The sequence below is a fragment of the Phalacrocorax aristotelis genome, chromosome 25 (genome assembly GCF_949628215.1).
Source record: "Phalacrocorax aristotelis chromosome 25, bGulAri2.1, whole genome shotgun sequence".
In the NCBI taxonomy this organism is placed as follows: domain Eukaryota; kingdom Metazoa; phylum Chordata; class Aves; order Suliformes; family Phalacrocoracidae; genus Phalacrocorax; species Phalacrocorax aristotelis.
The window spans coordinates 412,307-426,976 of NC_134300.1; the positions used below are offsets into that span (position 1 = coordinate 412,307).

The 14,670-nt window shown below is 61.7% G+C and overlaps 1 protein-coding gene across 1 annotated transcript; it reads left to right on the forward strand.

Annotated features, from left to right (window-relative positions):
* Window positions 1-427: 427 nt before the first annotated feature.
* LOC142048170 (maestro heat-like repeat-containing protein family member 2B) lies at window positions 428-11,615 on the forward strand. The gene is made up of 20 exons (XM_075074812.1): window positions 428-505; window positions 1,078-1,191; window positions 2,342-2,464; window positions 3,022-3,187; window positions 3,585-3,683; window positions 4,237-4,391; window positions 4,714-4,857; window positions 5,410-5,502; window positions 6,006-6,075; window positions 6,187-6,300; window positions 6,788-6,861; window positions 7,207-7,326; window positions 8,145-8,252; window positions 8,448-8,607; window positions 9,004-9,044; window positions 9,345-9,486; window positions 10,218-10,270; window positions 10,711-10,818; window positions 11,069-11,188; window positions 11,392-11,615. Exons 1-20 carry the CDS (start codon window positions 428-430, stop codon window positions 11,605-11,607), a joined length of 2,298 nt encoding a protein of 765 aa, XP_074930913.1. The 3' UTR covers window positions 11,608-11,615.
* Window positions 11,616-14,670: the final 3,055 nt, after the last annotated feature.

Genomic DNA, 14,670 nt, shown 5'->3' on the forward strand with positions numbered 1-14,670 from the left:
AGTCCCCTTGAGACCACATTGCCTTGGGTCATAGAATCATGGAAACATGGAATAGTTTGGGTTGGATGGACCTTTAAAGGTCATCTAGTCCAACCCCCCTGCCATGAGAAGGGACATGGCACAACTAGACAAGGTTGCTCAAAGCCCCGTCACACCTGACCGTGAATGTTTCCAGGGCTGGATCCCTGGAGGGGGGACGTGGATTGGGGACAGAGCTGGGAAGGGCTGTCTGGAGAAAGACTTTGTTAAAACTGCTTGAGGACCACAAGTGAATGCAAGTGATGGAGAGGAAATCCTGCCTTTCTGGGCCTGTGGGGGTCCCCAGGGTGCTGCTGTGTCCGGTCCTTGTCCCACGGTGTGTCCCCAGCACATGTCCCCATGTCACAGCAGCCCTCTGTGAGGTGCCGCATTCCGCAGCGGGGTCACAATGGCTGGGCTCTATATCTCCCTCCTGGGGCTGGTGCTGCCCCACTTTCTCATGGCTTTTGCCCGGAGAGAGCAGTGCGTCAGTCCAGAGATCCTGCTGCCATGGGGAGGATGAGAGTGCTCAGAGGTGAGGGGCTGGCGGGAGGTTGGGGGCTGATGCCTGCTGGAGGCAATGTCTGTCCCAGCCGGGTGCTGGGGGTTGCGTCCCCGTCACCTCTCATCGTGCTGCCAGGCACCTCCGAGAGGGCTCTGGCTCTGTCCTCTCCCTGCCCTCCGTGGGGCGTCTGGGGACTGACCAGAGACAACCTGGCCTGGCCGGCTCTTGCCGGGGCTGCCCAGCCCCAGTCCTCCTGGCCTCTCCTTGCAGAGCCCCATGTCCGTCCCCTGGCCAGCCCAGGGCCTCCAGCGTTTTGCTCTGTTCTGTCCCTGGGGAGCCCAGAATGGGCCCAGTCCCCCAAGGTGGTCTTCCCAGTGCCACAGTGAGGGGAAGGCTCCCTCCCCTAACCCCACTGACTGCCCTCTTGCCAGTACAGTCGGCACAGGCTGTTAGTGCCTGGGGAGATCCTCACCCCTCCCCGGTGCGAAGCCCTGCAACCAGCAAAACCATGTCTGTCTTTCCTTCCAGCTCTGTGCCCATGTGTGGCTTCCCAGTCCAGCCCTGAGCGTTCTGAGGACAGAGGCAGTGCAACGGGAACCGTCCCTGCGGCTGTCACCACCTTTGCGGCTGCCGGGACTTCTCTGCTAAAGCAGCTGCAAGACAATGAGGTGAGGCGGGGAGTTGAGGGCTCCCCTCCATGCCCCTGGCTTCGCCAGGTGCCGTGGCAGAGGGGGATCTCACCCAACAGCACCTCTGCCCTCCTGCAAGCACGTCGTCCCCCAGCACCGTTCCTGCCCCCTCAACCTGGACTAATGCGACCGCTTCACGCTCCTTTCCCCAGGAGCTTGCAGTGCTCTCCTGGGCAAGGCAAAGCCTCTGGCATAAATCCCAGCATCTCTCCAGCGCCTTTGCCCAAGTGCCCGAGGTCCCTTCTTAGCTTTGGCTGGGGAACTGTCCCAGCTCCGGGGCTCCTGCGCGTGCGAGACTGGTGCCCAGACTGGTCTATATCACCGGAATTCACCTATTCACCAGTCAAGTCATAAGGTCTCATCACTTGCAACCTAGAACTCTTAATATTGTGCACCTATGAGCAAAAAAGAGAATGTTACCTTGCTGACGGTGAGAGGGCTCATCCTTCCTCCTCCGTCACGGTGTGGGCATCCCCTGTATCACACCGGGAAGCACAAAAGCCTCGGCAGTTCAGCGGCTGTTGGATCTCCTTCAAAAGGTTTTTGAGTAAGCCCATGTTCTATACCCTCCAGCTTGGAGGTTTGGTCTGTAGCATTTCAATAAGTTAGTGGATTCTGAGGAAACTGCCGGACAAAAGATAATGGCCGCCGCAGACAGGAATCTGCAGGTGATCAGGGCTGCATCACGGCCCTTTAGCTCTTTCCGGCCACCTGCCCTGCCTACGTGGTGCTCTCGCCTTGACCTAATGGCACTGCTCCCAGCATACATCAGCCTTAATGTGAGCTGAGGTAGCCAAAATCTGGGCAGGAGTTGAGCGAACAGCCACACTCTTCCTTGCCTGGTGCTTTCCCTCTGACCTCCGCCTTCCCCACCCTCAGGAGTGACTTCCTAGGCTCCCGCATGGCCTTTTACCCTGCCGGAGTCAATCTCCCCGCCTGGCTCTCTGCTAGTGTCAGAGGCGCTGCAGAAGATCTTGCTGTTCCCTGTGGCTGTCCCGACCGATGCCTGCAGCTCGTACCTCATGCCTGTGTCCCACAGATGATTTGGGGGGCACCAGGTCTCTCTCGTGGCTCCCTGAGAAGGAGGGCAAAGCAAGTTGCATCACTCCCCTTTGCGGTCTGTCCTCAGGGTGAGCGAGTGGAGACATACCGGGAGCTGGAGAGCGTCTTGCAGGGAGGCGACGGCTGTTTGACGAGCGGTGTTGTGAACCGCCTGATAGCAGAGGCGTCCAGTGACATGCGAGCAGCCCAGGTGAGCTTGTTCTCCTTCAAGGCCACCAAAGCAGCCTGCCTCCGCCCCCGGTCTTGGGGGAAGCACAGAGTGGTGCAGAGGTGTTCCCTGGTTATTCAGACCCAGCGGAGGTGCTCAGGGAGAGGCTCTGGGGACTCGTCGTTACAGAGGATTTGGAGAGGGGATGCAGGGAGCTGTGCAGAGAAGCTGCCTCGGGGCCGTTTCTAACTGAGCGAGAGCTGGGTTCAAGCTCAAGGTTATTTCTCCTGCCTTGAGGAAGAGCCATGGGAGCCCACCAGCCGCACAGAGAGGTCCCGGTGGGGTGTGAGTCTGTGACAGTTTGTTCCTGGCATCTCCGTGGAGAGGGAGAGGGGCCAGCAGCACAGCGTTGTGCTGGGGGAGAGATGCCCTTGTCTCGCCAGGGAGCTGCTCGCCTGCTCCAGGGTACAAGAGGTGGCAGCTGCCCAGCCCTGAGGACAACTGCCCCGAGGGGTCTTCCAGAGGAGACGGGGTCATTCAGCCTGTCTGAGTGCCTCAGCCTTTTTCTCGGTAGTGTCTAACCTGTGACGCTTTTGCAGGGTGTGGCAGGTGACGTGAAGATGGCTGCTAGTGATGTCCTGGTGGCTCTGGCCCGCTCCCACTTCCACTTTGTCATGTCCGAGCTCCAGAGCCACCTGAAGGCCATGGGGAAGGTCCCTGATGAGATTGTGCTCCTCACCTTGGGCAAAATGGCCCACAGCTACGGTACGGCACCCTCAGCCTCCTGGTTTGGGTCTGTGATACGGGGAGAAGGGATCCTCGCCTTCCCTAAACGCTCTGTGTTGAACTGGGGGGCCACGGAGTTGTCGTGCCTCCTTTCTGTGTGCCAGGCCCGGCTCGCAGCTTTGCCTTACCAGCCTGATCCCAGTTCCCGAAGGGTGACAACATGCTAGAGACAAACCCGTGGGGTCTCTGCCCCACACTGTCCTCCCCATTACGCCGAAGAGCTTCCCTGCGTCCCCCTTGGGGAAGGCAGCCCTCCCCACGCCCTCTGGCACATCCTGCATGGCCCTGCAGCCCCAGCCCTGCCAGGGACAGACCCCCCAGTCTCCTGTGCCTCTCACTGACCCTCTCGGTCCCGCTGTCCCTGCCTTCTCTGCAGCCCTGCAGTGCATCCCCTTTGTGGGAATGACGCTGCTCGCCCTGCGCGCCGTGCTGAGCCGGGTGGGGAGTGGCCGGATCCTGTGCGCCGTCTGCAGTGGTGAGTGTCAGCTCCTTGGCCGGGGCCCCAGGGGTAGGGGCTGGGGTGGCCTTTGGTGCCGCCGTATGATCTCAGAGGGAACACTGTGGGTGTCAGCCCACAGCGAGGTCAGGCCTTGGTGATCCCAAACTGCTGCGAGTGTGTAGAAGGAGCAAGGGAAGGCCAGGAGTTTTCTATGGGTAGGACACAGTGGTGCTGCACGGTGGAACTCCTGGGTCCCTTCCGACGGTTTCTGTTCCCCTGCTTTCCTCTGGGATTAAAATCCCTGCTCTGAAAGGGCGTATGTGTGGGAAGGGAAGAGAAGGGGCTGCAGTGAGAAACGCTGGAGGGGAAGGGGCCTTTGGGGAGGAGAAGGTACGATGGAGAGGAGGAAACAGTGGGCTGTTTGAGTCCAGACACCTCAAGAGCACACCTTGCCCTCAGACTGAGATCTGGTCCTGGGCTGAGCCCTGCCAAACCTGCATCTGTCCTTAAAGCAGGCTTGGAGGAGAGTGCAAGGTACGGTCCTTGCAGCAGACTCTCACATGCTCCCTTCTCCTTTCTCCTGGCGCAGTTCTGGAGCAATGGTCGAAAGGAGTCAATACGTACTTTGGCAACCGGGAGCAATGCTCCTTCCCTCGCAAAGGGGCAGCGGCACGGTTCTCTGAAGCCATTTACCCGGTCTTCTGCTCTGTGGTGGAAAATTGGCTGGACTGCAGGGAGGAAGAGGTGAGAGAAGCGCTGGTTTCCACAACTGAGGCTGTGGCGGGGGATGTCCACGTCGGTGGGTCCGTCACTGCCCAGTGGGGTGCGAGCAGAGTGGGGAGGGAAGGGGGATTCGCTGTGGGGAAGCAGCCGGGTCCTGGGGCCTTTCTGCAGGGAGGGCAGCGTGGGGAAATGGCCTCTCTCCTGTGGAGTGAGCCCTTCTCCTGCAGGGCAGAAAGGAAAGGGAGACCCCTCTCTGTGGGAAGGGCCGAGTGGTGTCTAGGGGATGCTGAGCACTAGGCAGTCCTTCAGCCCTCCAAGCAGAGCCTCCGCCTTCCATCTTCAGGCCAAGCAGGCTGTCCTCGGGGCGGTGGCTGCCATGATGAGTGTCCTTCTGCGTGAGGAGCAGCACCGAGAGCATGCCTGGGAGCAGCTCCTCTGGCTCCTGCACCAATATCGGGAGGTCCGAGACACCTCCCGGGTCACCAAGGTGAGGTGCTGCGCAGGGCCTGGCGTGGCTGCTGGGGTGGGTCTATGCGAATGCCGCGAGGCGCTGAGGAGCTGTGGGGTGCCAGGGGGAGGTGGGAAGCCCTTAGAGAAGGAACAGGGAGAGCAGAGGAGGCCTGGGGCTTCCTGTGCTCTTTGGGCAAGAGAAGAGCAACCCAGAGGGGGCGAGGAGGGAGGCAAGAGTCCCTAGGGCTCATCTTCTCAGGAAGGGAGGCATCGCCACCTCCCTGGGGCTCTGCGTGCGGGAAGAGCTTTGCCCTAATGCCCAGGGCCACGTCCAGTCCCATCCAGTGAGGGGTGAGGTCTGGTGAGTGGGAAGTGCTGGGAAACTGAGTTGCCAAGACTGAGCTCTGTTCAGAGGAAAGAGACCCTCCCGATGGCACACTGAGGGGAGGACAAACAAGAAGCCCCGTGCGGGAGGGTTTGGTGTTTTCCCTGGGAGCTGGTGTTAGGGACTGCCCTTATCACAGATGTGCTGGGTTTCTCCTTTCCCAAGGTGCCTTTAGCCTCCTCTTCCTCCCCCATTCTCTTGTAGAGCCTCAGCTATGTCCTGGAGACGCTGGAGGGAGTTCAGACCCCAGTCCCACGGGGCACGGCTCTTGCCATCAGCACTGCTGCGCACCGCCAGGTAAGGGGAGCCTGCGCCCTGCCGCTGGCCTGGGGCCTGCACACCTGATTGCCATGGAGGGGAAAGACCTGCCAGCTGGCAGGCAAGGAAGGGCAGGGCAGGGCAGGGCAGGGCGTCCCTCCGCAAGGACCTTCCTGCAGGCCAGGAGCACGCCAGGATTTGTGGTGCAGGCGCCACGTTAAGGCTGCAGGAGGCCTAACCCTGGCTCTTTAGAATGGGCCTGAGGGACAGCCCAGCTCCCACAGCAATTTCCCTCTCGGCCAAGTTGCAGGAGGACTCTGGAGTGACGACACCTTTTCACGCTGCTCAGCCTCAGCTCCTGGGCAGCCTGGGCGGCTGCAACTTCTGTGCATGCCCAGGGGGGCCACTGTGGAGTGGGCTGGGTTTCAGCTGTGGGTCCCGTGCCCAGAGTGCCCAGGGAGAGGGAAGCTGAGAGCACAATTTGTTTTCAGCCCCTTTCAACACTGATGTGACTTTCTCTAAAACGGACCTTGTTCCCACAGCTCTCTGATGTGACCAAAGAGCCGGGCCCGGCCCATAAGGCAGTGCTGTCCCGCTGTGTCGTGCTGCAGGGTAAGAAGAGGAGATTGGGCGATGCCCCGCCGTGCTGTGGCAGCTCTCTCCCTGTCCTTGGCGGTCAGGGGAAGCTGCCTGCTAATGCAGAATGCGATTTCTTCCCTGCAGCACAAATGTACGCCGAGGAGACTGTCGCGTTTCTACGCTCCCAGCTGAGCGGTGGGAGTGAGGCCGGTCGCGTGGCAGCCGTGGGCCTGCTGGCAGTGCTGGTCCGCTCTGACGGTCAGTGCCATGGAGCAGGGACACAAGGCAGGGGCTGGGGCTGCTGGGCTGGGAGCAGGAATGGCCTGAAATTGGTGCTCCTGCACCCAAAAGGAGCTGCAAGGAGCAGGTCCCCCAGCCGAGCTGATGCCCCGTGACAGGGCTCGAGCTCTGCCCCGGCAGTTAGGAATGGTGGCACACCAGGGGCGGTGCTCCAAGCTCGGTAACACGGGCAGGCTGGTGGGATGGTGGGTGGGCTGGTGTGCAGAGGAGCTGCTTGTACCCACGACGTTTCTCTCATCCTCTGTGTTGCCATATTACCCTAGTTTTCAGTCCCTATAAAATAGCTGCGCCTCTAGAAACAGAGTTGCTCTGGCTACACCGCTGCCTCCTGTGAAGTCAGAGTCAGGCCCCGTTTTCTGTCCCCTTGGTGTGCTTGGAAGCTTCGAGGGATCCCTTCTGCCATCAGGGCTGTGCCTCAACGCCCCCCTCTCCACATCTCTTCCAGCACCTGCGACGAGAGAGAAGCTGCCCCAGGTGGTGGAGGCTGTGGGGTCAGTGTGCGATGACCCCAGTGCCCAGGTGAGCTGGTGTGGGTAGGGGTGGTGCCATCAGGGGAGGCAGAGAAACCCTTACCCTTGGGGCAGAGCTGGGGTGCCTGGGGAAGCGCCAGCACGTTGCCCAGGAGGTGGGTGATGGCTCCTCCCTGGGAAGAGCTGACAGAGTGGAGTGGGGAGGTCGTTGTGCTCTGTGGGGCAAACGCCCGTGCAGCCTCGTGCTAAAGCCCAGCCCTGACGGCAGGAGCAAAAGCTCCTGCCATGCGCTCGTCATGCCTCTGCGAGCCACTTCAAAGGCTGCCCCCAAGCAAAGGTGGCTTCCCTTTGGGGTTTGAACAGGAAGGTCGTAACCACCCTCTCCCCTGGGCAGGTGCGGAGGGCAGTTCTGGAGTTCATCAGGGAGCTGCTCAGCTCTGTCTGCCAGAGCTGCTGGGCATGGGATGTGGTGGGGCACATCTTCACGGAGTTCAGCCGGACCTCGGGCAGACTGGTAAGTGCAGAGCAGGACACCCAGGCCTTTGACCGGTGCATGGGCTGTGCTGAGAGCTCCTGCAGGCGTCCTTGGCCACGGAGGGCTCACGCTGCAGGGCCATCACTGCCGGCACTGCCATCAGAGCGGCCTCCAAATGGCCGTTCCTCGTGGGTGTCTGTGCTGATGTTGGTGGAGATGTCACCGGATGACGTGGGTTTGCACCCGGGCGTGCCACCTGGGACTGCGGGGCTGCCTGCACACCCCACGGGCTGAGCTGTGCCCACAGGGGCCTTCCGCAAAGCCGCCTTGCAAAGGGAAGGGCTTGCAGGGACAGGACATCCGCCGTCCTTAAATGCTCATGGACCATCACCCAAAGGCAGCCAGTGCAGACGGGTGGGCCTGGCTAGAAGAGCTTTCTGTGGTGTTGTCGAGCTCTGGCCCTCCAAAGCACACCCTGTCCATCTGAGAGCAGTCTGGGGGCCCACACCGCTTCTGGCAAGGGGACAGGCCATTTGGCCGTCCCTTCAGTGAGCATTTTCATGATGAAAGCTGGGGAGGGCCGAGCTTCCTGCTGACTTGCCAAGGATCTGCCCTCTGGCCAGAGCATCCCCTAGCCGAGAGATCCGTGTGCATCGCTTTGCTCTGAGGCTCAGAGAGGCTCTGGTTTGGGAGCAGGGATAAGGAAAGGGCTTCCGATGCTCCTCCCCATCCATTGGGCTGGACGTGCTGCAGCCAGGGCTGCCAGGAGGCTGGCGCAGGAGCCCTAGTGAGTCGTGCCTGAGCCTTGTCGGTCAGGGCCTGAGCGTAATGGGGGTTTTGCCAACTCTGTCTTGCAGGTGGCAGGAGGCCTTTTTCCCTGGGAAACCCAGGAGGATGGAGCTCTTCGAGCCCTGTGCATGGACATCCTGGGCTCGCTGGATGTCTCTCTGAGAGGGATGACACGAGTAAGCCGCCCTGTGCGCTGCTGCTGTGGCTACTTCTTGCCTTCAGGACATTTTCCCTCGTGCTCTCTCATGCCCTGAGCCTCTCCCCTCATGCGTGCTGAAGTGCACAAGGCTCGGGGAAATGCAGACCATCCTTTTTGTCCTGGAGCTGAGTGGAAATGCCAGTGTGGTGAATTGCCCCATTCTTCTCTGCAGCTCCTGTGGCCGAGGCTGCTGCAGTATGTCGTGCCAGCCCAGTACAGTGGCATGCTGGTCCCGCTCTCCCACTGCCTCCAAGCCCTAGTTGAGAGACGGGAGAGAGCAGGGTGCAAGGAAGAAGAGGAGGAGACGGATGCCACAGAGTCCCAGGAGCAAGGTAGGAGCCCCAGTGAGTGCTGCTGGGTTTGGCAGGGGGTTGGGCCAGTCCATGTCTCCCTGTGCCCCACCAGCCCTGAGCAGGAGCCCAGGAAACCAAAGGGCAGAGCCAGGCTCTGCTGCTGGGCGTGGGGGGCTCTGCCCTACATTGCCCCTTGCCCAGCACAGAGACTTGTCTCTCCTGCTCGCAGCACTCTCCTGGTGAGCCGGGGCTCGTTCCTGGCCATGCTGGAGCTGCCTTCGTCTCATGCTGGGCTGTCCTGGGGATAACCCTCAGGCCAGCGCTGTGGCAGCGCTGCTGCTCTCAGCCCTCAGCCCTGTGTGGGTCATAGGAGGTACAAGGGGCAGGGCACTGTGGGGGCTCATCAGCTCACCCAGCCTTTCTTCCTTCCCGCAGCCCAGCTGCCGGCTCCCCAGGCCCTCTTGGCTCGACTGCTGGTGAGTAGCAGGGCCCTGGAGAAAGAGCTTTTCTGGACAGGGGTGGTGGGAGAACCTGGGACAGAGATGCTCTTAATCCAGTGCTGGGAGCCCCCAAGGAGGCGGCAGCGTGCCCGCGCCTGCCCGAGCCCATCAGGGATCCCGCTCCTTCCTCGGGACTGGCAGCGCCCCGGGTGAAGCCATTGGCCGCCCGCTGCTGGCCGATCAGCGCCGAGCTCCCGAGCTCCCTCCTCCCCTCCTTCCCGGGAGAAGCTGTGGCTCTGGCAGCAGGAGCGACTCTTCTCTCCTGTCCTCGCCTAGGTGGTGGCCGCAGCTCCTTACAGGAGTGGCGAACGCGCAGTCGCTGCCTTGCGGCTGCTGCAGGCCCTCCACGGCAGGATCCACCGAGCCTTGGGGGCGGTGTGGGCAACCGAGGTCCCCCTCCTGCTGCAGTACCTGGAAGGTAAAGTGTGGGTGAGGAGGAAGAGGCTGGCGGGGAGGGAGAGGGGGGCAGGAAAATGCAGCTTGCCAGTGTGACGGAGGAGAGTTGTCCCCAGTTCCCCTGCACTTGCTCTGCTGCCTTTCTGCTTCCAGGGAGCCAGCACTGAGGCTGGGGGCATCTGTTCCCCCGGTGTCAACCGGGCCCAGGGGATGGACGGGGCCACTGATGTCCCCTTGGACAGCAGGTCTTGGTGGCACCCCCATGTCCTGCCTGACTTGGTGTTTGGGAGAGGGGCAGGACTGGCGCTCCTGGAGGGGTTCCAGCCTCTGGCTTTGGAGGACCAAGTCCCCAGGCCAGGCCAGGTTTGCAGCAGCTGTCCTTGGCACTAGCCTGGGAGCAGGGCTGAAACGGGCAGGAAGCGGTGGGTGATGAAGAAGGAAATGTGTGTGGCTGGTGCGTGCTGCGACTCAGTGGTCAGAGTTGTTCTGGGAGCTGCAGTCAAGCAGTGGGGATCAGCTGTGGTCAGTGCGTCCTTCCCCAGCTTGAATCGGTGGCTCTGACAAACGACTTTGACAAAGGCCCCTGGGAGACCCCGCCTGTATCTTTGGCCTCACAATGTAGGTGCTTGTAGGCCCTTTGTAGCCTGATGGCCTGGGACTTCTGGGAGGTCTGGCCGCAGAGGAGACCAGCGGGCTTGTCATTGGTGTGAGCTTAAGCAGCAGCAAGAGCTTTTGCTTCTTCTTGCTTTCTAGGAAGAACTGAGAGCTCCCTGGACTCTGCAGAGTGGGAGCACCGTGTGCTTAAGGTACAGCATCCTTGGCGCGGTGTCACAAGTAGAGGGGGAGAAGAGGGAGCAGGCAAAGTTGTGCGAGGAAGCTCAGGGCTGCCTGTGTGGGCAGCAGGAGGTGGGGACACCTCCTGAGCACCCTGCGCCTCCCCCCGCAGTAGGTGCCTGCCCGCTCAGAGGAGCTGCTGTCTGCACATGTGCCACGGCTGATGGCTAATGCCCTCTAACGCTGTGGCACGTGCCTTAGCACTGCCTCCTCCCCGATGTCCGCCGTGCCGGGGGGTCTCCCCTGAGGTGGTAGGAGAAGAGGGAGGCTGGTGACAAGAGGGCTGGGTGGGGTGGGGGAAGAAGCTGCTGTTTGCAGCAGCTCTCCCCCAGCAGCATCCCGGGATACGCGCCGTGGAAAGTGCCCTGGCCAAGGTCAGGGGAAGACTCGCTTCCTCTCCTGTTCACCCCAGTTCCTGCGAGCCTCACTGGAGCCCATCGAGGACAAGGCGTGGACCGTGGGCCTGAGCCAGGAGCTGAGCCAGCAGCTGGGCAGCTCTGCCCCCAGCTCCTGGGAGAAGGTGTGTCTCCTGCCCCGCGCTGGGGCTGGGCTGGCGCCGGTGCTCTGCCCACACAGGCGGTTTTTTCACTGCTCCCCCTTCACTTGCCCCCAGAAGGCACTTCCCCCCAGGTTGCCCCAGTGTCTGGCTACAGCCTGGCACCGCGGCTGGCCTTGCCCGCTCCCAGGGGTCGTCGGGTCCGTCTGGGGCCAGCCCTCTCCTGACAGGCCACGCCATGACCGCATCTTAGGCTCGGCCTCTTCTCTTTCAGCCATTCCTGCACAAGGCTCTTGGGACGGCGCTGGCAGGTTGTCAGGACCTCAGACACGTCCAAAGGCAGGTGCTGAGGTTCCTCCAGGAGACAAACCCTGTGGAGTTGTCTGAGGTCCAGGTGAGCTGATGCTCATGTCCTCCTGAGCATGCCCTGCCTGTTCTTGGGGGAGAGGGAGGGCTGCTGCTGGCCCTGCTCCAGATTTCCGTGATTTCCCTGTTGCTGCCATTTCCCCCTCGCTGCAGCGTCCTGCCTGGCCGTTGTCACTGGCCATGGCTGAGTGCCTGGGCAGGAGCTGACTCCCTGTTTCTCTGTGACTGCAGGGAATGATATCTGTTGTGGCCCATGCTGCCGAGAACCACTTCCACCTGGTTTTGGACACGGTGACCATGTTCTCTGCTGCTCTCACCAGGGACTGGTTCTATCAGACTTCCATGGGCTGGAAGGTAAAGGATCCAGGATTTTGTTTGCCTTTCCTTTTTTTGGCCTTCTTTCCACTTCTACGGCTGCAGCAGGCAAACTGCGGCAGGTGCCTTTAGATTAGCCCTCTTGTAGGTACCCGAGGTACCCGAGACCTGTGTTTCAGAGGGGCCGTCCTGGCATTGCGGCCCCTGAGGTGTCTTTGGAAAGGATGGGGTTTGGCACCTGGTGGATCAGAGCCACCCAGCTGGGGCAGCTGCAGCGGTTGCTTGCTTGCAGCCACGTTGCCCCGACTGAAGTTCAGCAGGAGCTGGTGACAAGATGGGGTGCGCGCGGTGTGACACTGTGCCTCTTCCTCAAAGCCGGGGGCTGGGAGCAGGAGCCTGGCGAGGTCTCGCTTGCTCTGATCCCCACCTCGGGGCTGTGGGGAAGCCTTTCTGGGCAGGGCAGGGCAGGGCAGGGCAGGGCAGGGCAGGGCAGGGCCGGACAGGGCCCTGCAGAGAGCGCGGTGTAGCCTGGCCTGGGAAGGCAAAGAGGCTGGGCTCATCTGTACCGCTGACCTGCACAGGCTGGGTGTCTCTGAGCAGGACCGTGACAGGCTATGTCAGATACCTTTCCACAGAAAGGTTCCAGACAGTTCCCGGACCTCTCAAATCAGTGGTGAAACAGCCAGCAGTGTGTGGGATGCTGGCTGCACTTCCTGCCCATCGCCACGCAAGAAGCCAAGCTGCGGGACGGAAACAGCTCCCGGCCCTGGAGCTCGCAGCTCAGTGAGCAGCTCGGGGAGCTGCTGGGAGGTGCCCAGGGAAACAAAGAGCTGGTGAAGGTGTGGGGCAGGCCCTGCTGCAGGAGCCGCAGGAGTCCTGGGGCTAATGTCTCAGGTCATCTCTGTCAACACAGGTACGGCAGCAGCACACTATGGAGCGAGCTCAGGCCACTTGCGCTGTTCTCATGCGCACCTACAGCGGCATCGCACGGCATGCCCCCAAGGAGCAGCTGCTCAGCCGCGTGGATAAAGGAATCATGGGCAACATCCTGCGGCTCTCCACAGCCAAACAGAGGGTAGGAGTGCGGGGCACACAGGGCAGGGATGTGTGGGAGCCCCAGCTCCAGCCCCTTGGGCCTGGGGTGTACCGAGACGGACAGTCTCTTTCTAAAGATCTCCCAAGGAAGGGTTTGTCCTCAACGTCCACATCCAACCTCGCCATGGGTTTCCCCTGCCCATGCTCTTCTTCCACCTCCCAGCTCTGGAAAGAGTTCAAGGGGTGCTTTGCTCTCTTTGGCCTCAGGCATCGCAGCTCAAGCTCGCCCTGGTGCAGAGCATCACCGAGGTCAGCTGTGCCATCCAGGCTGTGGGCGACTGCGGCAGCTTTGAGCTCTCCTTAAAGCAGGAGGCGACGCGGACCCTGCTGGTGAGTGCCCATAGCTGGGGCAGTTGCACGGGGCAGTTTTGGGCTGCGCCATCGGACTGGTTTCCCCAGAGGCACGACGGTCTCTCGGCTTCATGCCAGCTCCTGGAGCTGTGTCCCGAGCTGGTGGGGCCCTTGAGTGCTGGTGCTGGGTGGCTGTGGCTGGAGAGCAGGGTCCCTCCTGCGGTGCCTTTGGGGGTCCGTGGGGCAGTGTCTGCCCAGGCCTGGTGGCAGAGCCTGTCCCCAGGGGAGGTGGGAGGGCTGTCCCACGTCCCTGCCCTCTGCCAACTCTGTGCTTGTGTTCCTGGGACTTGCAGGACTGGATAAAGCGGGAGCCCTGCGACTCCCTGGTGTATGGAGTGTTTCAGGCCCTGGAGGAGTTGAGGTGAGGCCTGTTCCCAGGCTCTGGGGACTCCCAGTGTGCCCCATCCCAGCTGGCTGGGGCAGCCCCAGTGGCCTTGAGCATGGGGCCGGCAGCTGCGGGGGCTGTGGAGTGGGAGGGTGTTCAGCATTCAGGTGTCTCCCAAAGGAAGGGAGCCCCAGGGGTTCCTTCACCAGGGGCGGGGGTTTGCCGGCTGCCTGGGAGGAGGCAGGAGTTGCTGGAGCTGAAGGCAGTGCTCGCTGCCATGGGCTGGGGCTGTTGGGTATGGGGCCCTTGATTAGGAAGAACCCAGTTGTGGTTTAAGCCTCTCTGGAGAGGGCTAATAAATCCCCTGTCTGTCTTCTCTTCCATTTTCCTCCGTCCAGCAAGCTGCGGCCACCTCTGAGTAGGGAGGAAAGTCGCAAGCTGCTGTCAGTGTGCTGCCAGAGCGTCTTGTCCTGTCCTTCCAAGGCGCGGATGAACAGGGGAAGGAAGACAGTGAGGGCAGCTGTGAACATGCAGGTACCCACCGGCCAGTGCCTGCCCACCTCTGGCCCAGGCTCCCTCCACAGTGCGCCCTGGCAGCCCCCAGGATGCAGAACCTCAGCTCTGCTCTGCTGCTTTCAGCTTCTGCACAGGAGAGGCTTGGAAGATCTGGGCCATCTCATGGGAACCCTTCTGGAGGCAGAGGAGACCTCTGCCTGCTTTGACGACATGGTCCACGTGAGTAGCCATGGGGCAACAGGGAAAGTGTTGTGGGGCAGAGAATCGAGGCCTTAGAGGGTGATAGGAGGTGGATACCTTTCCTACGGGAAAGTGGGGCTTTGGCTCCTCGCTCTGAGGCTGTGTGTCTGCTGGGGCCAGGGTCTGAGCTGGGGGACAGCCTCAGGACCGGCAGAGAAGTGGGCCCTGCCGGAGGGAACGCCAAGAGCCAGCCCAGAGGTGGGTGAGAGCAGCCTGGGGGAAGGCTGGAGCTGGGAGACGCTGGCAAGGAAGCAACACCTGGCTCAGGGCGGAGGCGGCTGGAGAGAGCGAGGTGGTGGAGGCTGCAGTGGCAGTGCTTGGTGGGGCCAGGGGCCACGCCGGGAAGGGGCCAGAGAAGGAGGGAGAGGGGGAGGGATCTCAGGGAGAGGAAGATGCCTGTTGTGAGAGAGATGCACCCTGCCTCAGGTCCTGAAGGGCTGGCTCACCTCGGCCAAAGAATGGGAGCGGGAGAGAGCCCTGCACGTTTGCGCCCACGTGCTGGGAGCTTGCAAGGAGCGATTTGAGCTCATGGTGAGTAGGGACCGCTCTGCGTGCCCTGGTGCCCCCTTCCCACGGTGATTCCTGGCCCCGGAAGGGAGCCCTGCCCAAGCAGATACTGGTTTTTGGGGCTCCTGGGATTATGGGACAGCCCTTCTGCCTGGCCCTCT

Coding starts and splice junctions, on each gene's coding strand:
- LOC142048170 (XM_075074812.1), top strand. CDS start 428: ATGGCTGGGCTCTATATCTCCCTCCTGGGGCTGGTGCTGCCCCACTTT. Junction 1,192..2,341: donor AGCAGCTGCAAGACAATGAG/GTGAGGCGGGGA, acceptor GTCTGTCCTCAG/GGTGAGCGAGTGGAGACATA. Junction 9,045..9,344: donor CCCTCTTGGCTCGACTGCTG/GTGAGTAGCAGG, acceptor GTCCTCGCCTAG/GTGGTGGCCGCAGCTCCTTA.